This window comes from Sphaerodactylus townsendi, unplaced genomic scaffold, assembly GCF_021028975.2.
Source record: "Sphaerodactylus townsendi isolate TG3544 unplaced genomic scaffold, MPM_Stown_v2.3 scaffold_22, whole genome shotgun sequence".
NCBI lineage: Eukaryota > Metazoa > Chordata > Lepidosauria > Squamata > Sphaerodactylidae > Sphaerodactylus > Sphaerodactylus townsendi.
Window position 1 is genome coordinate 1,032,121 of NW_025950385.1, and position 26,446 is coordinate 1,058,566.

The window sequence follows — 26,446 nt, forward strand, 5'->3', positions numbered from 1 at the left end:
GACACCCCCCAATCATGGACAGCCACCCCACCACAACCCCCCAAAAATTTTTTGCACCAGGTCATTTCTAAATCATCATCACATTATAGAAAATGCCCCAACTCACAAATCTGAACACAGCAATGGTGAAACACACAGGTTCTTTGATAGAGACTGGTGAGATAAAAGGTACGAAAGGCTGAGAATCCATGAATTGCGGTGCCTGAAAGGGATTAACCCAGTTCAGGGAGTGACATTATTAGTCGCAATTGCTATATGGGACCTTCACGTTCAAAGGCAGGATGCCTCTCGGGGAGGCGAGGGCGTGGAGGTGGGAAAGCGAACCCAATTAGTAACCCCCTCTCGGCACACACAAATAATTAGTAACCCACTCTCGGGAACTGGTGAGAACCTGCTGGATCCCACCTCTGCCCAAATGCCATGGCAAGGAAAGCTTAGCTTTGCAACCCAAAATGGGGACCACAGGGTATATTTTGCAAATTGTCCATGCCCAAACTTATACAAATGCAAGAACGTTGTCAGAGCAGTGGGTATTTTGGCAGCTGAGACAGTCACAATCGGCACATAGTTCAGCACCTTCAGAACATACCTTCATTTAACAATGTGTACGTAAACTGTGCTGTTAAATTGATGACGACTGATCTTTTGATCATAATAAATGTTGATCAGGACAAAGAGTCCCTAAATGATAGCTGGAAAAAGCTCCTGTTTCAGCTGCCCCTTTAAAAAGGCAGAATATATATATTCCTTATTAACAAGTACTTCAAATAACACAAAACTTTTTTTCCTGTTAAAAAAGTTGCCCCCAGACAATTTTCTATTAAAAGAATTTGCTTACATAGCGTTTTAGAATGTGAGACTAGTCAGTCGTCCTGGGACCTAATTCTCTGGGGACTTTTCCTGTTCAAGCTCAGTTGGAAGAACCCACTAGCTCACCTTCTGTTTGTTTATTTAACTGGTTGTGGTGGGTTTTCCAGGCTGCGTGACCGTGGTCTGGTAGATCTTGTTCCTAGCGTTTCGCCTGCATCTGTGGCTGGCATCTTCGGAGGTGTATCACAGAGAGAAGTCTGTTACACACTCTTTGTGATACACCTCTGAAGATGCCGGCCACGGATGTGGGCGAAACGTTAGGAACAAGATCCTAATACTAATAGAGTCGTAAGTTTGTGCTGTAAATTATTGATGTTTTAAATTGTGCTCTACTTATATGATGTTAACCGCCCAGAGCCCTTTGGGGGAGGACGGTATACAAAACTAATAAACAACAACAACAACAACAACAGTAAACAGCTGCAAAGGGGAGGGGGCCTAGCCCCTCCAAGTCTAGCAGAATAAAGTGGTGGCGAACCTTTGGCACTCCAGATGTTATGGACTACAATTCCCATCAGCCCCTGCCAGCGTGGCCAATTGTAGTCCGTAACATCTGGAGTGTCAAAGGTTCGCCACCACTTTATTACTGCACATTTATTAGCATTCTCAGTTGTCAGGAGTTAGTTTTCTTCCTTGGGTCTTTAGATGTTAAATCTCTGTGTGGAGATGGGATGCATCTTACCTGCAGCACACATTGCATGCACATGGACCTTAGGACGCCATATAATAACACGCACCCTGCCATTTCACACACCAGCAGCTGCGGAATGGGAATGTTTCAGTCTGCCTTACCACTTGCCCAAAGTTGTGGGAAAACTGGAGAAAACAGGAGGAGAAACAGAGAAAAGGAAGGTGATCAAAACTGATTCTAGCTACCCAATATACGGAACGGGTTTTCAGTGGTTCAAATTGTCTTGGCTTCCATCTCCAACCCACCCTCAAGACTTTGGATTGTAGTTTTGCAAGAACAGTTGGGTTAGAAGTTCCCTAAATATGCATTTAGAAGATATCTGCTCAACCCCTAGCGGAATCGCTAAACAAATAGATGGACAGCTGCCCAATGTTCGGAGTGCAATTTCCAGTTGGGAAATTGATAAGAGAGTTTGGGGAACCTGGGTGGGCAGAGTTTGGAAGGGATGACCTCAGCAAGATATTATCCTGGAGAACTGATCTCTGTAACTTGGAGATCAGTTGTAATTCCAAATCTGTAGGCCCCATCTGGAGGTCGGCAAGCCTACCAGTTGAGGATTGAAAGATGGTTGGGGATTGGGGTTAGCCATCCTTACATTGTCTCCTGTTTCCTTTACTTTAGGGGTGGCCAACCTATGGTGCCCCAGATGTTCATGGACTACAATTTCCATCAGCCCCTGCCAGCACGACCAATTGGCCATGCTGGCAGGGGCTCGATAAACGAATCCATAATTTATCAGAACACAAATTAACCACTCCCTCTACTACACTCTTGTCCCTTCCTTTTTATCTTACTCGTTTACCTTTTTACCTTACTCATTTACCTTAGTCATTACTGCCTTTCTCTTGTCTTCTATTTCATCCTTACAACAACCCAAGAGTGCCAAGTTTTTATGACTGAATGGGGAAAGCCCATTTCTGCATCCAGGAGCACTTTCTCTGCTTCTAAAATTCAGATTTATTTTGTTTATTTTGATTTAAATTGATGGAAGGCCTTACCAATGTTTAAAGATAAGTTCCATCAATCAGACAAGAGAAGTCTAGTTTCTTGTTTTCAACAGTGGCTAACTAAATGTCTCTGGCAAGTGTTCAAACACATCAGGGATATGATGGTCTTTTTTGTATTATTTTTTGTTATTTTGTATTATTCTTGGCATTTGCTATACAGAGATAGACTGCTTCTGAACAAGGGTGTTTAACTTTAACTGCTGATAGATACATCCTGAATTAGTCCAACCCCCTTTTAAAAAGCCATCTAAAAAGCCTTACAATCATTATATGATAAAAACATAAAAACAATACAAAGTTACAAAATACAAAGATATAAATGCTAAAATCAGTTTAAAACCAGCTAATTTCCAGATGGTGTAAAAAAAAATCCTAAACAATATCAGGTTATAAGGAATAGTCTCATCCATCCCCTTTGCACGTGACTTATTATTATTTCTTAATAACTTTCACTAACGTCATGTCACTCAATCCTAGTATACACACACTCTCCAAATTCTACGCTTTGTATGATATTGCTTAGAAATTGTGTGTACATACAAGGATTGTGACATGGTAGTGAACATTATTAAGAAATAATAATAACAATAATAATAATAATAATAATAATAATAATAATAATAATAATAATAATAATAATAATATATTTTAAAAGACACCTATAAAGGTGATCTGTGGGACTACTCTATTCAGGTGCCTTTCCCGCAGGTTTTGCAACTCCATCTTTTGGTGTTTGTCTCACTACCTGGAGGTTGGCAACCCGATGGGCGCCGCCATCTTGCGTCTTCCCTCAGACGCTCCAGCGCCTGCGCGATGGGCGCCGCCATCTTGCATCTTCCCTCAGACGCTCCAGCGCCTGCGCGGTGGGCGCCGCCATCTTGCGTCTTCCCTCCTGTGCGATGGGCGCCGCCATCTTGAGTCTTCCCGCGGTTCAGGGGGCGGAGACTCAAGATGGCGGCGCCCATCGCGCAGGAGCTGGAGCGTCTGCTCAACCCGCTGCCCGACGCGTTGGTGGACCCGGAGGACGACCCCGAAGATGGTGAAGGAGGGGAAAGGGAGGAAAGGGGGTGAGGGAGGGGCCCCTATTGCCTGCCCTCTCCCTTCCAGTCCGGAAAGGCAGCCCAGCCCCCCTTGCACGTGGGGAGTTTTGCTGCCATGTGGGTTTGCGCAGCCTTCTCAGGCAAAGGGTGCCGGGACCCAGGGGCTGGGGAGGGCTGCCACCTTCCAGGTGGGGAACAATCGCACCACTCTGCTCCTAAAAGCTAAAGGATGAAAACACTCTGTAAATTCAAAGCAGTGGCGTAGGAGGTATATAATCTGGAGGAACCGGGTTTGGTTCCCTGCTCTGCCGCCTGAGCTGTGGAGGCTTATCTGGTGAACCAGATTAGCTTGTGCGCTCCAACACACGCCAGCTGGGTGACCTTGGGCTAGTCACAGCTTCTCGGAGCTCTCTTAGCCCTACCTACCTCGCAGGTTGTTTGTTGTGGGGGGAAGGGCAAGAAGATTGTCAGCCCCTTTGAGCCTCCTTACAGGAGAGAAAGAGGGAATATTAATCCGAACTCCTCCTGCTCTTCTTCTTCCTCTCCTTCTGCTTCTTCTTCCTCTTACTCCTCTTCTTCCTCTTCTGCTTCTTCTTCCTCCTCCTCTTCCTCTTCTTTTTCTTCCTCTTCCTCTCCTTCTTCTCTTCTTACTCCTCCTCTTCTTGTTCCTCTTCTTTTGCTTCCTCCTCCTCCTCTTCTTCTTCTTTTTCTTCCTCTTCTTCTTCTGCTTCTTCTTCAACTCACTGGGGTACAGTGTAAAGTCTCAGGCATTCGCAATAATTGAACATATGCAGGAAAAAAATTATCTATTAGGCCAACTACAAAGAAAAGATTCAATAGGAAATAACTGGACTTACCCAGGCTCTATCAAGCCTGTTCCTTTGGCTTTTAGGTGCAGAGTGGTGTGATTGTTGCCTAATTGTGCGCTTGTCCCCATTATTATGATGGTGGCTCTTCCAAGTGGGGGCTGAAGATCTCCTGGGATTACAACAGATCTCCAGGTGGCTGAGATCTGTTTCCTTGGAGCAAACGGCTGCTTTGGAGGGCGGGCTGTATGGCACTATACTCCCAGATTTTTCCCCACCCAAACCTGGCAACCCTAGGAGGGGAAAAGGAAAGAGCACGTGCACGGGCCTTCTACACGTGTAGTAGTAGGATGGGGTGGGGGACTCCCAAAATAGGAGACTGGGGAGTTGTGGAGGAGGGTGAGCGCGAATAGCTTTCGTTTGGGGCGCAAAACTTTAGTGCTGCAGCCAGCGAGAAGTTTACAAGCTTTCCAGGGCTAGTTTTCTGCTGGCGGGAAGGGATCTGTGCTGGCGGGAAGTGTGCATGTCTGGATCTTCACTTGCAACAGGGCATTAGGATGGAAGTGTGCTTTTTAAATGTTTTTCCGTAGGGGGGGATTTTTTAACATGGGGTGAAAGAAGACGGATCCCCTGGTCTGAAGTGGAACATTTTATTTCTCCACTCCCTAGGGCAGTTCCAGAGGTGGGATCCAGCAGGTTCTCACAGGTTCCCGAGAGTACGTTACTAATTATTTGTGTGTGCCGAGAGGGGGTTACTAACTGGTGATTTTGCCACGTGATTTTTGCCTTAGCTACGCCCCTCCTCTCAGCAGTAGCGCGCAGAACTGGAAGCAGTCTAGCAGGAGGTGCACCGGCGTGCGTGGCAGCCTGCGCCTGCGTGCATTCGTTTCTTGCCCAAGGACCGGCGCAGCGGCTGCGTTCTTGCCACAGCCACGCCCCCATCATGCCCGGCCACGCCCCCATCATGCCCCGCCCAGCCCCATTGGTGCTACGCCACCGTTTGAATCCCACTCCCAAGGGAACCTGTTACTAAAATTTTTGGATCCCACCACTGGGCAGTTCCCTGGAACCGAATGCACGGGAACAAGTTTTATTCCCCCCACCCCCACCCCCATGCACACTTTTTCAAATGGTGGGCTTCTACACTCTGCCCATCCTGTCTTCTGCAATGGCGTGTCTGCCTAGGGATGGGGGTACCCTCTGTCCCCAGGCGCCACTAATCCGGTCATGTGGGGGGGAGTGAAAAATTGCCCCCCCCCCCCACGTGGCCAGGAAGTCAACAAGGCAGCAGGAAGTCCTGCTGCTTCGTGGTCTTCGGGCACCCTCGGCCCTGCTCATGTCATCATCGATGTGGGCAGGGCCAAGGAAGCCGGAGGACACCGCCCCGCTAAGCCTCGGAGGCCCCCCCCCCCCCCCGGCAGGCTTCGTATTGGAGACTCCTGCCTTAGGTAAAAGCCTCTGCAAACAGAAATGTAGTGACTAAAGATATCTTCATGATCCAGAAGCAGGAAAACCTCTGAATACTAGTGCTAGGAGGCAACATTGGGGAAGGTCTTGCCCTGATTTTTCTCCCTCTAGAGCAGTGATGGCGCACCTTTTCGAGACCGAGTGCCCAAATTGCCACCCAAAACCCACTTATTTATCACAAAGTGCCAACACAGCAATTTAGCCTGAATACTGAGGTTTTAGTTTAGAAAAAACGGTTGGCTCCGAGGCGTGCGTTACTCGGGAGTAAGCTTGGTGGTAGTCGGTGGCTTTGCTTTGAAGCAACCGTGCAACTCTTTGAATGGGTGAATCACAACCCTAGGAGGGTTTACTCAGAAGCAAGCCCCATGGCCAGCAACCGAGCTTACTCCCAGGTAAAGGATTGCGCTTTAGTTCTTCCCATGAAAATCAGTGAGGTTTAACAGCGCTTAACAGGGTTACCTACACTGCTTCCCCAAAACTAGGTCTTAGGTTTAATGCTAATAATTGAGCCCAGCGTCCCAGGCCAGCCTAAATGTGGGGGGGGGCACTCTGTTTGGCGTGCCCCCAGAAAGGACTCTGAGTGCCACCTGTGGCACCTGTTCCATAGGTTCGCCACCACTGCTCTAGAGGTATTTATGCCAAAGGCTTTCTGGTGAATTCACAGCAGTAAGATTGGTGAGTTCCAGGTGGCGAAGAACTTTCCAGGTCATAACCAGAAACCTGAATCGAACTTGGAAACAGATTGGCAGCCAGGGTCACTATTTCACAACGGGCAGCATATGTTCTCGATTGCTAGCCTTGTGACAGCAGTTGGGCTGTTGCGTTCTGGACCAATTGTCGTTTCCAGATTGTCTTCAAGGGGAGCCCCACATAGAGTGCATTGCAGTAATCCAACCATGCGGTTACAGAAGCACAGCTCATGCTTTCTCCCATAGCATAAACTTCAGTCTACTCCAAACTTAAGTGCTCAGCGTGTTGCCTTGAGGATTTAAGGACAATTGGATCATCTGCAGGCTATGTTCTATCTTCCTCCTTCGTTACTAAGTTAGTAGCATCCATGAACGAGATCAGCATTTCCAAAACTACATGTAGGGGTGAGAAGGAAGTGCTTAGCAGCGTTGAGACAACCAGATAACTCAATTGGCTGAGCAACCCTATATCTGTAATTTTGTGTACTGGGTACCACACACACCAACAACAGTCAAGTAAGGCTAGAATTTAATAAGGCTTCCAGTTTAGTGTAACAGTGGGAGAAGAATGCAAGGAAGTTGTAATTGTCTAGTTGTTTGGAGCTCTAATAGGAGGAAAGTTGGTTTGTATACCCTACTTTTCTTTACCAGACTCAAAACAGCTTACAATGACCTTTCCCCTCTCCAGAACAGGCACATTGTGAGGTAGGCGGGACTAAAGAGAGTTCTGAGAGGACTGTGACTAACCCAGGGCCACCTAGCAAGCTGAGTGTGGAGGAATGGGGAAACGAATCCAGTTCTCCACATTAGAGTCCGCCCCTCTTGTAACTACTACTTGCTGAAAATAGCAGAAATGTCCTGTTTTGTTTTTGCATTTCCTGTTCTAGACCTTCAGTCTACCTGATTGGGATTTTTTGGGAAGGGGGACAAAAGTTCAACTTGACAGCCCCATATATTATATACATATTTTTCCTCTATAATCTGCTGCTGCACCCCCACCCCCCAGTGTTGCCGCCCGAAGCAGGCACCCCCCTCCCCCTTTACTCCCTAGGTCTGGCCCTGCTTGAAAGTTGTATCATATCAATCCCTTTTCTCCTCGTTGGCTCAAAAGGAGCATGCAACATCTTTCCCCTTCCTCCAGTTGATCGTCACAACAACCAACCTTCCAGATGTCTTGCTCTGTGTGTGTGAGTGAGTGAGTGAGTGAGTGAGTGAGTGAGTGAGTGAGTGAGTGAGTGAGTGAGTGAGTGAGTGAGTGAGTGAGTGAGTGAGTGAGTGAGTGAGTGAGTGAGTGAGTGAGTGAGTGAGTGAGTGAGTGAGTGAGTGATTGGCCGAAGGTCACCCCAAAAGCATCCACGGGCAGCTGAGCGGATTCAAATAAGGGACTCCGAGATCCCAGTCTGACCCTCTGACTGCTATAAAGGAGCAGCAGAGGCATAGTGGTTAAGAGGAACTCTAATCTGGAGGAACCGGGTTTGATTCCCAGCTCTGCCGCCTGAGCTGTGGAGGCTTCTCTGGGGAATTCAGATTAGCCTGTACACTCCCACACACGCCAGCTGGGTGACCTTGGGCTAGTCACAGCTTCTCAGAGCTCTCTCAGCCCCACCTACCTCACAGGGTGTTCAATGTGAGGAGGGAAGGGAAAGGAGTTTGTAAGCCCCTTTGAGTCTCCTTACAGGAGAGAAAAGGGGGATATAAATCCAATTCTTCTTCTTTAAAAATTGATACTCCAGTGAAGTATATGAACATTGTAGAATGCGGAATGGTATAGTATAGCCCAGTGGTGGCGAACCTATGGTACTCCAGATGTTCATGGACTACAATTGGCCCGGCTGGCAGGGGCTGATGGGAATTGTAGTCCATGAACATCTGGAGTACCATAGGTTCACCACCACGGGTATAGCCCATTCTCATCAGATCTCAGAAACTAAACTGGGTTAGTACTTATTTATTTTTATTTTTATTTTATTATTTAAATTTATAGACCGCCCAATCCCGAAGGGGCTCTGGGCGGTGCACAACAAGGGTCAGAATGGTGACCATATGCACTAAAATCCATTAAACACCATTAAAATACTTGAATATACAAATTCCTCCTGCTTAGCTAGTGAAAGGCCATGTCGGTTGTAATGTTAAAATTTCTCCCTCATTGTCCCTTTTTGGGGGGCAAAATTCGTAGAGACCTGACTCCAACTTTGTCCTTTAGGATCCTACTAAATAATGTCCTCAGAATTCAGCCATGGTTTTCTTTCTGTAGGAGCAACAGAAAATAATAGCCCTAAAAATCAATTGTCCTGCCCTTGGGTTGCTTTAATGCAAAATATTGGGATCAAAAATGTCTGTTGGGTTCCTCCCCCACAAAGGAAAGCTGACCAAGGGGGGGGGGGGTTGAAAGAGGAGAGTTATTGTGGGCTGTAGGATTCACTGTGTAACATTTACCTCACCACAGCCTGGTAAATGCTTTTGGTAAGAAAATAAGCCTCAAATACCAATGTGAGTGTTTAATAATGATAGATGGTTTTTCCGCCATAGTTCGTGTTGTTTTTCTGCGCACTCATTTCTAATGTCTGGGTATTGTGAGATCTGTCTGCTATTGCAAACGTTGATTTTTGGGGTGGGGGTGGATTAGTAAATACAGCCCAGATATGGTCTCATCCGTATTTGTTGCACGGTTCGCTGTGGTTACGGCTGACTGGAGCTTTTGTTTTAACCAAGACATGCCATTTAATTTTTTTATTAATACCTAAAAACAGTTTAGGTACATTTATCTGTCATACGGCCTCCCAATTTCATCTGCATCAAGCATTAATTCCAAAAAACGTACCTCTTGGTCTTTAATAACAAAATCAAGGTTTTATTTCTATAAACATTACTGATACTGAGTACCTTTAACATCGAAAAATTTCTTTAAAGCCAATTGTGTTAAATCCACTTTCTGCTTAAGGTATTTGATACATTTAAACCATTGTAGATTGGATTGGAAAACTGTTCCTTTATAAATTTAACCTTTTCCCATAAATTACTTGTTGTTCCGTTTTGCTTCGGACGTAACACAACTTGAGCTCACCCACCCTAAAATTTTGACATTGATATGAAAAACTGTTCTAAATTATACATCTCACTTACCTAGTGCAAAGAATGTTCCTGTTTTTGCAGTAGTACCGTGTTTCCCCGAAAATAAGACAGTGTCTTATATTAATTTTTGCTCCCAAAAATGCACGATGTCTTATTTTTTCTGTGTTCTGTTCGTCGGGCATGCTTCCAAACAAAAACTTTGCTACGTCTTACTTTCGGGGGATGCCTTATATTTCGCACTACAGCAAAACCTCTACTACGTCTTATTTTCAGGGGATGTCTGATATTCAGGGAAACAGGGTAGCAATACCGGAGCGTAGCTGGTTAAGATAGCATACAGCAGTTGAAGGCAAAATGAATCAGTTAGGGTACTGTTCGCTTGGTAGGTTAACTAAGTGAAGACTTACACCATTTACTCAGAAACTAGTTTAATGTGACTGGAATGATATCCCCAAAAAATGCCATGAGAAGTGCTCTCCATTTAATTTGGGTATTAAACCTGCTGCTAAGTGCTGTTTTTTACCTTTGTATTTCTATAACAGTCCCTAAATTGAAATGAGCATATATGATTGGCCGCTGTGAAGCACTCCCAACGGCTGAGATGAAGGGCTGTCATTCACAAACTCCTTCAAAACAAAGGTTCATTCCGCACATGCAGAATAATGCACTTTCAAACTGCTTTCAATGCTCTTTGAAGCTGTGCGGAATAGCAAAGTCCACTTGCAAACAGTTGTGAAAGTGGTTTGAAAACACATTATTCTGCGTGTGCGGAAGGGGCCAAAGATTCTGTGACTGTCAGATGACTGTATTTGATCCATCTGTTCATGTGTTTTTTTGACTGTCCTAAATACGAAGCAGGAAGGAAAAAGCCACTGACTAAATGGATAGCTAAACTGGGCCCCTTTCCTGGTGTTGTAAAATTAATGTTGCTTCTTAATGGTCTGAATCAAAACTGTGTTGTAGATGTGGCAACATTCTGTTTTGCGGTTTGATGTCAAATGTTTTTAAAAACATCGTGGGCTGATGAACTCAAACTATGAACACGACGGATAAATAGATAAACATCATGCTTTTATTTGTTAAATCTTAATTTTAAAATTAATTGGGCTTCAAAAGCAGTAGTTACAAGTTCATGTTTTTTTTCTATCTATATATTCTATCATAAGTTTCCAGTTACACAGAATTTTATTCAAAACCCCTTCCTTAAGCAGTGAAGCAAGCAGAGCCATTTCTGCCAATTCTGATGTCTTCACCTGTCGTTCTTCAATTGTAGGAATAACTGGAGTTTGCCATTTTTTATGCACATATTACTCTTGCTGCTTAACAACAACATGCTTAACAACAACAACTTTTTGGATCCCACCACTGCGCCAAACTGCTACAGAAAATCTCCCCACAAGCCTAGAGCTCCCCCCTCCCTCTTTCCAGAGAAAGGGAGGAAAAACTTGGAGGAGGGTTGTTTGAGAAATAGGGAGTAACATGGGATAATAGAGTGGGAGCTTGGGAAAAGACTGGCTTGCTTGGCGGAGGAGGCTAAACTTCTCGGAATAATGACCACGGCCCCTTCCTTATTTGCAGCCACGGCCGCCAGAGTTGTTGAAAAGTTTGACGAAGGAGGCCCTGAAGATGACTTTCCCGCGGTTGGCCTCATACGCATGGAGAGGTCTCCACCCAGCCGCAAGAAGTGGATGCCCGGCCGAAGCTGATACACGATGGGAAGAGGCCCCACGATCCGCTTAAAGCCATGGAAGACCAGCTATGGGGGGAGCCGAAGTCAGCAGGTGAGGAATTGTAACCTGCAGTTTTTCTCTCATTTGATCGTTCCTCTTGCCAAACCGTTTTGACTTTGGGAACCAAGGGTGTTTATTTGTTCACTCATTTCATTTATACCCCACCTTTCTTCACAATGGGAATCTGAAATGGCTTAGATTTTATCCTCGCAGCAACTCTGTGAAGTAGGTTAGGTTTGGGACTCTTTAGTTTGGAGAGGAGACATCTGAGGGGGGATGTGATTGAAGTCTATACAATTATGCACGGGGTCGAAAATGTCAACAGAGAGAAATGTTTCTTTCTCACAATACTAGAACCAGGGGGCATACAGTGAAAATTCTGGGGGGGGGGGAAGAATTAGGACTAATAAAAGGAAACATTTCTTCATGCAGCGCATGGTTGGTGTTTGGAATATGGTGATAGCCACTAACCTGGGCTCCCAAAGGCACCTGGTGGGCCACTGTGAGTAGCAGAGTGCTGGACTAGATGGACAGGCTAGTTCTTATGTTCTTAACCTGGATAGCTTTAAAAGGGGCTTGGACAGATTGATGAAGGAGAAGTCGATCTATGGCTACCAATCTGGATCCTCCTTGATCTGAGATGGCAAATGCCTTAGCAGACCAGATGCTCGGGAGCAGCAGCAGCAGAAGGCCATTGCTTTCACCTCCTGCATGTGAGCTCTCAAAGGCACCTGGTGGGCCACTGCAAGTAGCAGAGTGGTGGACTAGATGGACTCTGGTCTGATCCAGCAGGCTAATTCTTATGTTCTTATGTTCTTAACCTGGATAGCTTTAAAAGGGGCTTGGACAGATTGACGGAGGAGGAGTCGATCTATGGCTACCAATCTGGATCCTCCTTGATCTGAGATGGCAAATGCCTTAGCAGACCAGGTGCTCGGGAGCAGCAGCAGCAGAAGGCCATTGCTTTCACCTCCTGCATGTGAGCTCCCAAAGACACCTGGTGGGCCACTGCGAGTAGCAGAGTGCTGGACTAGATGGACCCTGGTCTGATCCAGCTGGCTCGTTCTTATGTTCTTACGTTGAGAGAGTGAGACTGGCCCAAGTTCATCTTCAGCTTCTGTGACGGATCCTGGCCCATTCTATCTCTTTAAATATTCTGGCAAATGAGAATAGTCCTGTTAACCTAAGGCCGTGGTGGCGAACCTTTGGCACTCCAGATGTGATGGACTACAATTCCAATTGGCCATGCTGGCAGGGGCTGATGGGAATTGTAGTCCATAACATCTGGAGTGCCAAAGGTTCGCCACCACTGACCTAAGGCCTTGCTTGCCAATACTGAGAGGCACCTGTCCAGCTGTTGCTTTGCTCACCTTTTCTGCTCGTCTACCTCATAACCTGTGGTTGCATTCGACTGGATGAAATTGCAGCCATGCAAACGTTCCCCCTCCACATCTTCCTTTCCTGTGACTGGCCTAAAGCCCAACTGTCCTGAGCAGTTAGCCAGCTCAGTGTCCGTGCCATGCTGATCATTGGGTCTTTCTAGCTTACAGAGTATAATAATAATAATAATCATCATCATCATCATTTATTTGGCATAACAATAATTATAACACAATAAAAACCTGAGATAAAAGGTACACAAATACAAAGGTTTAAGATAGAATATCTTAATATAAGATATTAGAATATAAATTATTGATTGTGCATCACCTCCAGTAAAAATCGTGCTACCAATTCACAAGTTTCATTGTCAGAATTGTCCAGAAGGAAAGGAAGTCTACCTGATTCTAGGTATCCTAGAAAGAATATTGGAATATTTTGATCTGGTATTAGCAAATTTAGGGCAGCAAAGCAGTTGATGTGCCAATGTTTCGATTTGTTGTTCACCACAAGAGCATACCCTTTCGCTCATTTCCAAGTTGTTAAATCTGCCTGCATATAATGGCGGAGGGGAAAACATTAAAATGCGAGAAACAAGTCTTGAGGGGCTCTTCTCTGCATAGGGATTAGTCAAAAAAAAATACAAATGGGGAGCCATCCTGTTTTGAGGTATAGGGCAGTGGTGGCTTGAACTTCTTTACAGCACTCAGATATTATGGACTCACAATTCCCATCCAGCCCCTGCCAGCATGGCCAATGTGACCATGCTGGCAGGGGCTGATAGTATCGAATCCATAACTTATCTGGGAGATATCAAGGTTCGCCACCACGGATATAGGGGTATTGAAAGATGTAAGGGTGAACAAGTTTTCATAGCAGCCCCAATTGAATGTCCATCCAGCGGTCTGCTTGTTCATTTAAAGAAAGTAGAAATGACTGACTTGGACACTGTTTCACTCTTTTGTGGTCCTAATGTTTGTGTCTGCATGGAGTTCCGCTCTACTATAATTCCAGTGTAATGAATAAGGAGGATTTTAAACATGAATTCCAGAACTGGATTATATGCAATTTTCAGCATATTTTGTTGCTTTTACATTACCCTTGCAGAATACCTCACTGTGGCCATGTGTATGGGGGAGAGTTTGTGCCTTGTTTTGAGAATGTAGACTTCAGTATTTCTTTTGTGCAGAGTTTTAATGATACGCACGTCCAGTGGTGGGATCCAAAAATTTTAGTAACAGGTTCCCATGGTGGTGGGATTCAAACTGTGGCGTAAGCCTTCCAATGGGGCTGGTAGGAGCAGACGAGTGGAGTGTGGCCAGGAGCACTCCTGGGGAGACAGAACGGAGCATTCATGGGGGGGGGAGCTGTGGCAGGGGCTGTAGCAGCTGTTACCCGGTCCCTTGGGCGGGGGGGGAAAGCGAATGCACTGCATCGCGAAAAGCCTGCCACGCACGCCGGTGCACCTCCTGCTAGACTGCTTGAAGTTCTGCGCACTACTGCTGAGAGGAGGGGCGTAACTAAGGCAAAAATCACGTGGCAAAATCACCCATTAGTAACCCCCTCTCGGCACATGCAAACAATTAGTAACCTACTCTTGGGAACCTGTGAGAACCTGCTGGATCCCACCTCTGGTTGTAAGCATTCAAGGTGGGGAAAGCGGGGTACAAATATCTCAATAAAGAAATACACAATTCTGGCTTCTGCCCCTGTGTGCTGCCAACTCTTGTTACGGGTGGGTGGGATTGTAGCTGGTGCTGGACCATTGCTGATGATTCCCTTTTTGTAATTGACAGATAAAGAAACTTCAGAGGAAGAGGAAAGCGAGGAAAGTGGTCTTGACAGTGAATCCCTGGAGGAGGAAATGAATGATGAAGACCCAGACATGGAGGAGGAGGAGGAGGAAGCTACACACAGCATTGACAGTGGCGAAGAGGACAGGAGAGATCCGTTGGCGAATGTGAAGAAAGCAGAGCTCCACTTCCAGGCTATGGATGATTTTGAGAAGTTTGCTGAGGGGATGGACGACGTGGAGAGCGGTGAGGAGGAAGAGGAGGAAGGCAGTGGCGATGAAATCACTTCCGAGGAAGGCTCTGAAGCCGAGGATGGCGCATCGGGTGCGGAAGACGGCGAGCAGGACAGGACGCTCTTGACGTTCTCCGAGGACAAAGTAGCTGACGAAGTGGAGAAGGGGAAAGCTGTGAAAAATCAAATAGGTTAGTAGACAGTGTTTTTCGGAACCTGTTGAGCATTTTGTGGTTTACATCATTTATGCTTTGCCTTCTGGTTAAAAAAATGCAATCCTATTCTGGCGGTCAAGTCCCCGGTGTGGTGTTGAAGGGCCCCGTGGTTCCCACTGATGCCTTTCCCAGCGCCCACTGAGTGTATTTAAAAGTGGGGGAGGCCAGAGAGGGCTTTTGTTTGGCCACTGGAGATTTGATTGGCTATGCCCGGGGTCTGCAACCTGCGGCTCTCCAGATGTTCGTGGACAACAAATCCCATCAGCCCCTGCCAGTACGGCCAATCGGCCATGCTGGCAGGGGCTGATGGGAATTGTAGTCCATGAACATCTGGAGAGCCGCAGGTTGCAGACCCCTGGGCTATGCAGAATTTTTAAAATGTTGGTTTTCCTTTAATATACTTTTGTGTGTCAATTGTTTTTCAAGAAATGGTGCTTATTTGCAAAGGTAACTAGTTTTGGCCGCAGGGCTGGGTGGGAGGGAATCGTGTGTCTTGTCTTAGAGCAGTGGTGGCGAACCTATGGCACGGGTGCCAGAGGTGGCACTCAGAGCCCTCTCTGTGGGCACGTGCAAACAGAGTGCCCCCCCCCACACATCTGGGCTGCTGGGCTCGATTATTAGCATTAAACCTAAGACCTAGTTTTGGGGAAGCAGTGTAGGTAACCCTGTTAAGTGCTGTTAAACCCCACTGATTTTCATGCAAAGAACTACAGCGCGATCCTTTACCTGGGAGTAAGCTCGGTTGCTGGCCATGGGAGAGCTTAGCTTGCTGAGGTAAAACCCTCCTAAGGTGCGTGATTCACCCGTTAGGAAAGGAGTTGCACGGTTTAGCTTCAAGCCGGCCACCGACTACCACCAAGCTTACTCCCGAGTAACACATGCCTCGGAGCCAACCGTTTTTTCTAAACTAAAACCTCAGTATTTGGGTTAAATTGCCGTGTTGGCACTTTGCGATAAATAAGTGGGTTTTGGGTGGCAGTTTGGGCACTCGGTCTCGAAAAGGTTCGCCGTCACTGTCTCAGAGGCATCCGCTGCACAAAAAGCTCCAGAGAAACAGAGTGGCTGTGTTCAAGGCTGTGTTGTGTTCTTCCTCTCATCAAAAGCACTGTGGGACCAGCTTTTGGAAGGGCGGATCAAGCTGCAGAAGGCCCTCGCGACAGCGAACCAGCTTCCGCAGCCAGACACCTTCCCGGCGTTCAAGACACGAGGGGGGCCGGAGCTTGCCGGGGCGCTCAAAGACAGTGAGTACCGCTTGAATCTCTTGCTTTTGTAGACGGGGCTGAGCATTCTGTCCCCTTTAAGCACAGGTGTCAAACTCGTGGCCCACCAGATGTTGTGGACTACAGTTCCCATCATCCCTTGCAGCATGATGCTGGCAGGGGGGATGCGAACTGTAGTCCATAACATCTGGAGGGCCGCGAGTTTGACACCTGTGCCTTAAAGGGAAAGAAAAGAAGGAATCGCAACTCCGAGCCCGAATTACCTGTCTTGTCCTTCGTGCCGGGAGCTCAGGTGGCATGCGTGGTTCTCTTTTCCCTACTTTATCCCCACAGCAGCCTTGCGAGGTACGTGATGCTGAGCCAGACTGACTGGCCTTGGAGCCCCCAGCAAGTGGGGATTTGAATCTAGGTCTCCTCAAACTTCTCCCCCCCCCACCCAACCTGCTCTAACCACTGCACCGCACTGTTTAACCTGTTCTAGTTTGCATACATTATGCAAAGTAAGCACAGGTCTTTTTCTGGGCAAAATTTATTGGGGATGGAAGAGAGAAGATGTACGTGTGGTGCTAAGGCCTTGCCCCCAATCACTCACAACCCTGCTGAGTCACACTTCTATATCCAGGTGTGACTGGGAGTTTCTTACCTGAGTCCTCACTAAGCATTGTGTATACATTATTCTAGGGGTGGCCAACCTTTGGTGCTCCAGATGTTCATGGATTACAAGTCCCATCAGCCCCTGGAAACGGTCAAGGGTTGGAGGTACATAAGTTGGCCAGTCGTGGGCTACATCTTGCTACCTATCTATGGTCTCACATGATGCAGTCTACCTGGCAGAGGCTGATGGGAATTGTAGTCCATGAACATCTGGAGCACCATAGGTTGGCCGCCTCTGCATTATGCACTTGGATCCCCCCCCCCCGATGAACTCTATGTTGCATTTTGCTCCCAAGACTAGATGCTAGGTTTGCAAAGCAGTTATTTATTTATTATTTGCTTTACGTAGGAGCAGCAGTGGCGTAGGAGGTTAAGAGCTCGTGTATCTAATCTGGAGGAACCGGGTTTGATTCCCAGCTCTGCCGCCTGAGCTGTGGAGACTTATCTGGGGTATTCAGATTAGCCTTTACACTCCCACACACGCCAGCTGGGTGACCTTGGGCTAGTCACAGCTTCTCGGAGCTCTCTCAGCCCCACCTACCTCACAGGGTGTTTGTTGTGAGGGGGGAAGGGCAAGGAGATTGTGAGCCCCTTTGAGTCTCCTGCAGGAGAGAAAGAGGGATATAAATCCAAACTCTTCTTCTTCTACGTGTATCCTGCCTTTCTCTTCACTCGAACCCAGAGCAATTTCTGTCGTTCCCCTCTCCTCCATTTTGTTTATCGTTTTTATCCTGCCTGCTAAGCTGAGGGCGTATGACCTGTCTAAGGTGTCCCCCAGCCGTCTTCCCTGGCAGAGTGGGGATTTGAACCTGCCTTTTCAAGGTCCTAGTTTGAAGAAGAAGAGGAGTTTGGATTTATATCCCCCCTTTCTCTCCTGCAAGGAGACTCAAAGGGGCTTACAAACTCCTTTCCCTTCTTCTCTCACAATAGTACCCTGTAGTGGAAGCAGAGGCTGAACAGAAGGGCTCCAAAGAACTGAGACTAGCTAAAGGTCCTGGCCCCAGCTGTAATAGTAGGAGTGCACAGGCTAATCTAGATTTCCCCAGACAAGCCTCCACACAGCTCAGGCTGACAGAGCAGAGAATCTGCGGTTCCTCCAGATTGGAATTACACGAGCTGCCGCTTAACCTCCGCGCCACTGCACCTCCTCTCTGCGCCCACGGGTAGTTTCTGGGTCAGCGGCGCTGTGGAGTATCACAGACCAAGGTGCTTCCAAGGATCCATCTAGCACCAGAGAAGTATTCCCGGGTTTCAATCTCTGCAACTCAGAAGCCAGCACGTTTAAAAGAGCCCTGGGACCCCAAAGAGTTTATTACACGGTAAGCTTATGGAGCGAATCCAAACAAGTTTCCCCACTATTACATCCCTGAAGTTTATATGAAGCGATTTTACACCAGGTCAGATGAGAGTCAGTGACTCAGACAGAGAAAGAACCTTCCGCAAACCTGCTGTCCACCACTTTTTAAGTAAAGGTGCCGGGAACTAAACGTGGCATCTTCTGCGTACAAGACACAGCATGGTGCAGGTTTTAAGAGCGTTGGCCTCAAATCTGGAGAACTGAGTTTGGTTCTCCACTCCTCCACGTGAGTGGCAGACTCTTAACCGGTGAACTGGATTTGTTTTCCTGCTCCTCCAACATGAAGCCTTCTGGGTGAGGCTAATCACCGTCCTCTCGGAAGAGCTATACCATGCCACCGGCCTCATAAGGTATGGCATTTGTGGAGTGGCATTACTCCGGTAGGTAATACAAGGTGCTTTAGGAAAACTAAGGTACAAATCCAGATTCCTCTGCTTCTACAAGCGCTCTATATCTCTGAGCCTTTGGATGAAGTTCTCTCGTAATTGGCGCTGTAATTGAACAAATTAATCAGATGATTAAGCTAATTATTTGTCGGCCTGGGAAAAAAAAGTCAGGTGCCCAGAACTTCTATTAAATGAACCATCCTACTCCAGCCAATCGGCACTTTCCCAACTGGTTTCTAATTTGTCACTCAGATCTTTTTATGTTTGACACTTTCCCAGCCACAGATGCAATCAACAAGAGCTTTCTCAAACGGATGAAGCTTCCGCGCACTCCGGTGGAGCTTCTTAAAAAAAAAGTTTTTTTGCCAATTAATATAAAATCCCACGCGCAAAGATTATATATTAAACTCCATGTTTATAGCTGTATTTTGCTTATGGGAAATATCAAAATGTCAACCATTGTTTCTGTTAAAGGTCTTTAATGATATTGCGGTTTCTGGACCCGTAATGGAACATGTTGCTTACCGCCGTTTGCAATGCATCTCATTAAATACATTAATGGCACCCGTTTTATGAAAAGGTCAGGCTCCCTATTGGCGGGAGTTTGCCTTTTAAACAAAAAATAATAAAACCCAGCCTGGTTTTAAAACTACGGCTAACCATAAAGCACTTTAGCTGACACAAGAGCTTCCGACTCTGCAAAAGGATCCATCCAACGTGTGTGCTAGTGACTTAGCGTCGTAATCAATCATTAACAACCTTATCAATATTCTCACAGGGACTGGGGAAAACCCAAGGCACCTTGGCTGCCTCGGCATGACCATGTTTAATGGCGGCACCTTGGAATTCGTAACATTATAATCCAGTGATGGCGAACCTTTTCGGGGGACGGTTACTTTGCCCAAACTGCAGCCCGAAACCCACTTATTTTAATAGCAAGTTGCCAACACGGCAATTTAACCTGAATACTGAGGTTTTAGTATAGAAAAAACGGTTGGCTCAAAGGCACACGCTACTCAGGAGTAAGCTTGGTGGTAGTCGGTAAACTTTGCTTTGGAAGCAACTATTACAGCGCTTCAAGCGGGTGAATCCGCGACCCTGGGAGGGTTTTACTCAGAAGCAAATTATTGTAGCAACTGAGCTTTACTCTCAGGTAAAAGATCACACTTTCGTTCTTCCCGTGAAAATCAGTAGGGTTTAACAGCACTTAACAGGGTTACCTACATTGCTTCCCCAAAACTAGGTCTCAGGTTTAATGCTAATAATCTCCCTGAAATAATTACACTATTATCACATGATGAACTCTGTGCACGCGTGTCCACAGAGAGGGCTCTGAGTGCCACCTCTGGCACCCGTGCCATAGGTTTGCCACCACTGTTATAATCTACTCCCAACTGCTTACAAATTCTACAAAGAGGATCAAAATTCTCCCTGCACCCACCATCAGTATTAACAAGCCACAATGGGGTCTATATCTAAAAATGAGAAACTGAGGATGAGAACACGGTATTAAGACGCTGTGCACAGGGACAGTGAGCTAGAACGCACTCCTCTTTCTCTGCATCCTTATCGGGTCTGGGATCCTCTTTTAACCCCAAGGAGCAACGTAACAGATAAAATGTGGGATCAGACCACTGAGGTCTACATCCTACTTCACCAAGTATGAAAGCCAACACCACTGTGCTGAGAGCAGCAGTAGCATAGTGGTTAAGAGCTCGTGTATCTAATCTGGAGGAACCGGGTTTGATTCCCCGCTCTGCCGCCTGAGCTGTGGAGGCTTCTCTGGGGAATTCAGATTAGCCTGCGCACTCCCACACACGCCAGCTGGGTGACCTTGGGCTAGTCACAGCTTCTCGGAGCTCTCTCAGCCCCACCTACCTCACAGGGTGTTTGTTGTGAGGGGGGAAGGGCAAGGAGATTGTCAGCCCCTTTGAGTCTCCTGCAGGAGAGAAAGGGGGGATATCAATCCAAAATCCTCCTCCTCCTCCTCTTCTTCTTCTACATAACATGTGGCAGTGGATTTAGGACAGATGAGATAGATTTTCTGCTCAATATATAGTCGTGGAACTTGCTCCCATGTGTGGTGGATGCGGACAAACTTACACGCTGCTCTGTTAAGCTTGGCAGAAAAATGGTAGCAAGGGGGTCAATGGAAGAAGAGAGCAGAAGCCAACAAGCGCCAGATCCCTCTCCGTGGTTTTTTGCTGACTCACTTTAGATGCTCCTAAGAGGAGAGACCTTAAGGGGGGCAAAGTGATTTGGAAATCCCTCCCTCTGTGACCCTATTCCAGAATTAAGTGGACAAATTGCTCCATCCTTCTTTTCTTGGGGTGGCCAGCCTATGGCGCTCCAGATGTTCATGGACGACAATTCCCATCAGCCTCTGCCAGGTAGACTGCATCATGTGAGACCGTAGATAGGTAGCAAGATGTAGCCCACGATTGGCCAACCTATGTACCCCATATGACCAGGCGTTTCGAGGAGGTGGGCCAGCCTATGGCGCTCCAGATGTTCATGGACGACAATTCCCATCAGCCTCTGCCAGGTAGACTGCATCATATGAGACCGTAGATAGGTAGCAAGATGTAGCCCACGATTGGCCAACCTATGTACCCCAGCCCTTGACCGTTTCCAGGGGTGGCCAACCTATGGCGCTCCAGATGTTCATGGACAACAATTCCCATCAGCCTCTGCCAGGTAGACTGCATCATGTGAGACCGTGGAATGGTATTGTAAGATGCTAGCTGCGATTGGCAAACCTATGGCCACCCAAACCCTTGACTGTTTCCAGGGGTAGCTAACCTACATAGGCTCCAGATGTTCGCCAGATGACAATCTCCCATCAGCCTCTGCCAGGTGGAGCTTTGCATCATGTGTGGGGCCGTAGATAGGTATTAGCAAGATGTAGCCCACGATTGGCCAACCTATGTACCCTAACCCTTGACCGTTTCGAGGGTTTGTGCCTATAAGCTCAGACGGATGTTCATGGGCGATGTAATTCCACATCAGCCTCTGCCAGGTAGACTGCATCATGTGAGACCGTAGATAGGTAACTTAGATGCTTAGCCCACGATTAGTAACCTATGTACCCTAACCCGTGACTGTTTTCCAGGAATTTAGCCAACCTATGGCGCTCGAGATGTTCATGGATGACGATTTACCCCATCAGCAGCTAGCCCCTCTGCCGGAGTAGACTGCATCATGTAAGAGACCGTAGATGCGTGTAGGAAGATGCTTAACCCACGATTAGCAAACCTATGTACCCAAACCCTTGACTGTTCTCAGGGGTAGCTAACCTATAAGCATCAGATGATACATGGATGGCAATTCCCATCAACCTCTACCAGGTAGACTGCATCATGGCGGACCGTAGATAGAGTATTAGCAAGATGTAGCCCACGATTAGCCAACCTATGGCCACTAGCCCTTGGCCGTTTCGGGGGTGGCCCAACCTATAGGCGCTCCAGATATTCATGGATGACAATTCCCCATCCAAGCCTCTATGCCAGGTAGACTGCATCATGGCAGACCGTGGATAGGTAGCAAGGATGTAGCCCAATACGATTGGCTAACCCTGTACCTAAGCCCGTGAGCTGTTCCAGGGGTGGCCAACCCTATATAAACTCCAGATGTTTCATGGATGTAATTCCCATCAGCCTCTGCCAGGTAAGACTGCATCATGTGACAAGGACCGTAGATACGTAGTAAGATGCTTATCCCATGAAGTTGGCCAACCTATGTACTGAAACCCGTGACTGTTTTCAGGGGTGGCCAACCTATAAGCTCCAGATGATAAAGCGGGCTGACAATTCCCATCAGCACCTCTACGCCAGGTAGACTGCATCATGTAAGGACCGTGGATATGTAGCAAGGTCATATGCCCACGGTTGGCAAACCTATATTACTAACCCGTGACTGTTTCCAGGGGTGGCCAACCTATAAGCAGCTCCAAGATGTTTCGCCGGACGTGAATTCCCATCCAGCCTCTGCCAGGTGAAGCTTGCATCGCCGCCGGTTCGTAGATGGAGATGGCAAAGATGTATCCGCACGATTGGCCAACCTATGTACCCTAACCCGTGACTGTTTCCAGGGGTGGCCAATCTTATGAAGCGCTCCGGATGTTCGTGAATGACCAATTCCCCATCCAGCCAGCCTCTGCCAGATGGGCTTTGCATCGCTATGGGACCGTAGATGGAAGTAGCAAGATGTATCCCATGGTTGGCCAACCCTATAGCCACCAACCCGTGGCTGTGTGTTTCCAGGTGTAGCCAACCTATAGCGCTCCAGATGTTCATGGACGACAGTTTATGTCAGCCTCCTGCCGGAGTAGACTGCATCGTAATGAGACCGTGGATGGAAGTGGCAAGATGCTATCCCATGGTTGGCCCCAGCCTATATACTGGCCGTGAGCTGTTTCCAGGGGTGGCCAACCTATAAGCTCCAGATGTTCATGGATGACAGATTTCTATCAACCTCTGCCAGGTAGACTGCATCATGTGAAAGGCCGGTAGATGCGATGGCAAGGATGCTTAGCCTGATTGGCCAACCTATGTACCCAAACCCTTGACTGTTTCCAGAGGCGGCCAACCCTATAAGCGCTCCAGATTAATTTCATGGGCTGACAGAATTCCCATCAGCCTCTACTTCCGGTGGAGCTGCATCCCATGTAAGGACTGTAGATAGGTAGCAAGATGCAATACGATTGGCCAACCTATATACCCTAACCCGTGACGGTAACCAGGGGTAGCCAGCCTATAGGCGCTCCAGATGTTCATGGATGACAATTCCCATCAATACTCTGCAATTAGACTGCATCATTTGAGACCCGTAGATAGGTATTGGCAAAGATGCAATACGATTGTATTCCTATGTACCCCAATATGACCGTTTCCAGGGGAATTTGGCCAGCCCTGTAAGGCGCTCCAGATGTTCATGGTCAGCCAATTCCCATCAGCCTCTGCCGAATTAGACTGCATCATTTGAGACCGTAGAATGGAAATGGCAAGATGCAGCCCATGATTCAGCCAACCTATGTACTTAGGCCCTTGACTGTTTCCAGGGGTAAGCCAACCTATGGCAGCTCCAGATGTTCTCATGGATGACAATTCCCATCCAGCCTCTGCCAGGTGGAGCTGCATCCCGGTGCAGAGACTACGTGAATGCGTAGCTTAAGATGCCAGCCCACGGTTGGCCAACCATATATACCCCAGCCCTTGACCTTGCGTTTCCAGAGGCGGCCCAGCCTATGGCGCTCCAGATGTTCTCATGGATGACAATTCCCATCAGCCTCTCTACCAGAGTAGACTTCCTGCATGTAAGACCCGTAGATAGGAAGTGAGATGTAGCCCGCCAGTTGGCCAGCCTATGTACCCTAACCATTTGGCTGTTTCCAGAAGTGGCCAGCCTATGGCGCTCCAGATATTCATGAATGACAATTCCCATCAACCTCTGCCAGGTAGACTGCATCATATAGGACCGTAGATAGAGTAGCAAGTCTTATTACATGGTGTGAAAACCTGTGTACCGCCTAACCCGTGACCGTTTCCAGGGGTGGCCAACCTATGTAAGCTCCAGATGTTCATGGATGACAATTCCCATCAGCCTCTACCAGAGTAGACTGCATCATTTTGAGACCGTGGGTAGAGTATGCAAGATGTATACCATGATTGTGCTCTAATACCCCAAGCCTTGACCTACGTTTCCAGAAGCTGTATACCTATGGCGCTCCAGATGTTCATGGATGACAATTCCCATCAGCCTCTGCCAGGTAGACTGCATCATGTGAGACCGTAGATAGGTAGCAAGATGTAGCCCACGATTGGCCAACCTATGTACCCCAACCCGTGACTGTTTCCAGGGGTGGCCAACCTATGGCGCTCCAGATGTTCATGGACGACAATTCCCATCAGCCTCTGCCAGGTAGACTGCATCATGTGAGACCGTAGATAGGTAGCAAGATGTATCCCATGATTGGCCAACCTATGTACCCCAACCCGTGACTGTTTCCAGGGGTGGAAGCCAGCCTATAAGCTCCAGATGTTCATGGACGACAATTCCCATCAGCCTCTGCCAGGTAGACTGCATCATGTGAGACCGTAGATAGGTAGCAAGATGTATCCCATGATTGGCCAACCTATGTACCCCAACCCGTGACTGTTTCCAGGGGTGGCCAACCTATGGCGCTCCAGATGTTCATGGATGACAATTCCCATCAGCCTCTGCCAGGTAGACTGCATCATGTGAAACCGTAGATAGGTAGCAAGATGTAGCCCACGATTGGCCAACCTATGTACCCAAACCCTTGACTGTTTCCAGGGGCGGCCAACCTATGGCGCTCCAGATGTTCATGGACGACAATTCCCATCAGCCTCTGCCAGGTAGACTGCATCATGTGAGACTGTAGATAGGTAGCAAGATGTAGCCCACGATTGGCCAACCTATGTACCCTAACCCGTGACTGTTTCCAGGAATTTGGCCAACCTATAAGAGCTCCAGATGTTCATGGATGATAATTCCCATCAGCCTCACCCGGAGGTAGACTGCATCATATGAGACCGTAGATAGGTAGCAAGATGTAGCCCACGATTGGCCAACCTATGTACCCCAGCCCTTGACCGTTTCCAGGGGTGGCCAACCTATGGCGCTCCAGATGTTCATGGACAACAATTCCCATCAGCCTCTGCCAGGTAGACTGCATCATGTGAGACCGTAGATAGGTAGCAAGATGTAGCCCACGATTGGCAAACCTATGTACCCAAACCCTTGACTGTTTCCAGGGGTAGCTAACCTATGGCGCTCCAGATGTTCATGGATGACAATTCCCATCAGCCTCTGCCAGGTAGACTGCATCATGTGAGACCGTAGATAGGTAGCAAGATGTAGCCCACGATTGGCCAACCTATGTACCCCAACCCTTGACCGTTTCCAGGGGATTCCAACCTATGGCGCTCCAGATGTTCATGGACTACAATTCCCATCAGCCTCTGCCAGGTAGACTGCATCATGTGAGACCGTAGATAGGTAGCAAGATGTAGCCCACAGTTAATAACCTATGTGCCCTAACCATTGACTGTTTCCAGGGGTGTAACCTATATGGCATCAGATGATGTTCATGGATGACAATTCCCATCAACCTCTACTTGGAGTAGACTGCATCATTTGAGACCGTAGATAGGTAGCAAGATGTATCCCATGATTGGCCAACCTATGTACCCCAACCCGTGACTGTTTCCAGGGGTGGCCAACCTATGGCGCTCCAGATGTTCATGGACGACAATTCCCATCAGCCTCTGCCAGGTAGACTGCATCATGTGAGACCGTAGATAGGTAGCAAGATGTAGCCCACGATTGGCCAACCTATGTACCCTAACCCGTGACTGTTTCCAGGGGTGGCCAACCTATGGCGCTCCAGATGTTCATGGACGACAATTCCCATCAGCCTCTGCCAGGTAGACTGCATCATGTGAGACCGTAGATAGGTAGCAAGATGTATCCCATGATTGGCCAACCTATGTACCCCAACCCGTGACTGTTTCCAGGGGTGGCCAACCTATGGCGCTCCAGATGTTCCTGCAGGTAAACCCCCATCAGCCTCTGCCAGGTAGACTGCATCATGTGAGACCGTAGATAGGTAGCAAGATGTATCCCATGATTCAGCCAGCCTATGTACCCCAACCCATTGACTGTTTCCAGAATTTAGCCAACCTATAAAGCTCCAGATGTTCATGGGCTGACAATTCCCATCAGCCTCTGCCAGGTAGACTGCATCATGTGAGACCATAGATAGGTAGCAAGATGTATCCCATGATTAGCAGCCAACCTATGTACTAACCAG

At 47.6% G+C, this 26,446-nt stretch overlaps 1 protein-coding gene across 1 annotated transcript in view; it reads left to right on the top strand.

The window, feature by feature from the left end:
• The first annotated feature begins 3,497 nt into the window (after positions 1–3,497).
• The window catches only part of AATF (apoptosis antagonizing transcription factor), a 124,501-nt gene continuing 101,552 nt past the window's right edge, over positions 3,498–26,446 (top strand). The window contains 4 exon segments of the mRNA XM_048482778.1: positions 3,498–3,607; positions 11,224–11,426; positions 14,552–14,971; positions 16,099–16,236. Of these exon segments, the coding sequence (XP_048338735.1) occupies positions 11,390–11,426; positions 14,552–14,971; positions 16,099–16,236 (595 nt within the window). The 5' untranslated portion in view covers positions 3,498–3,607; positions 11,224–11,389.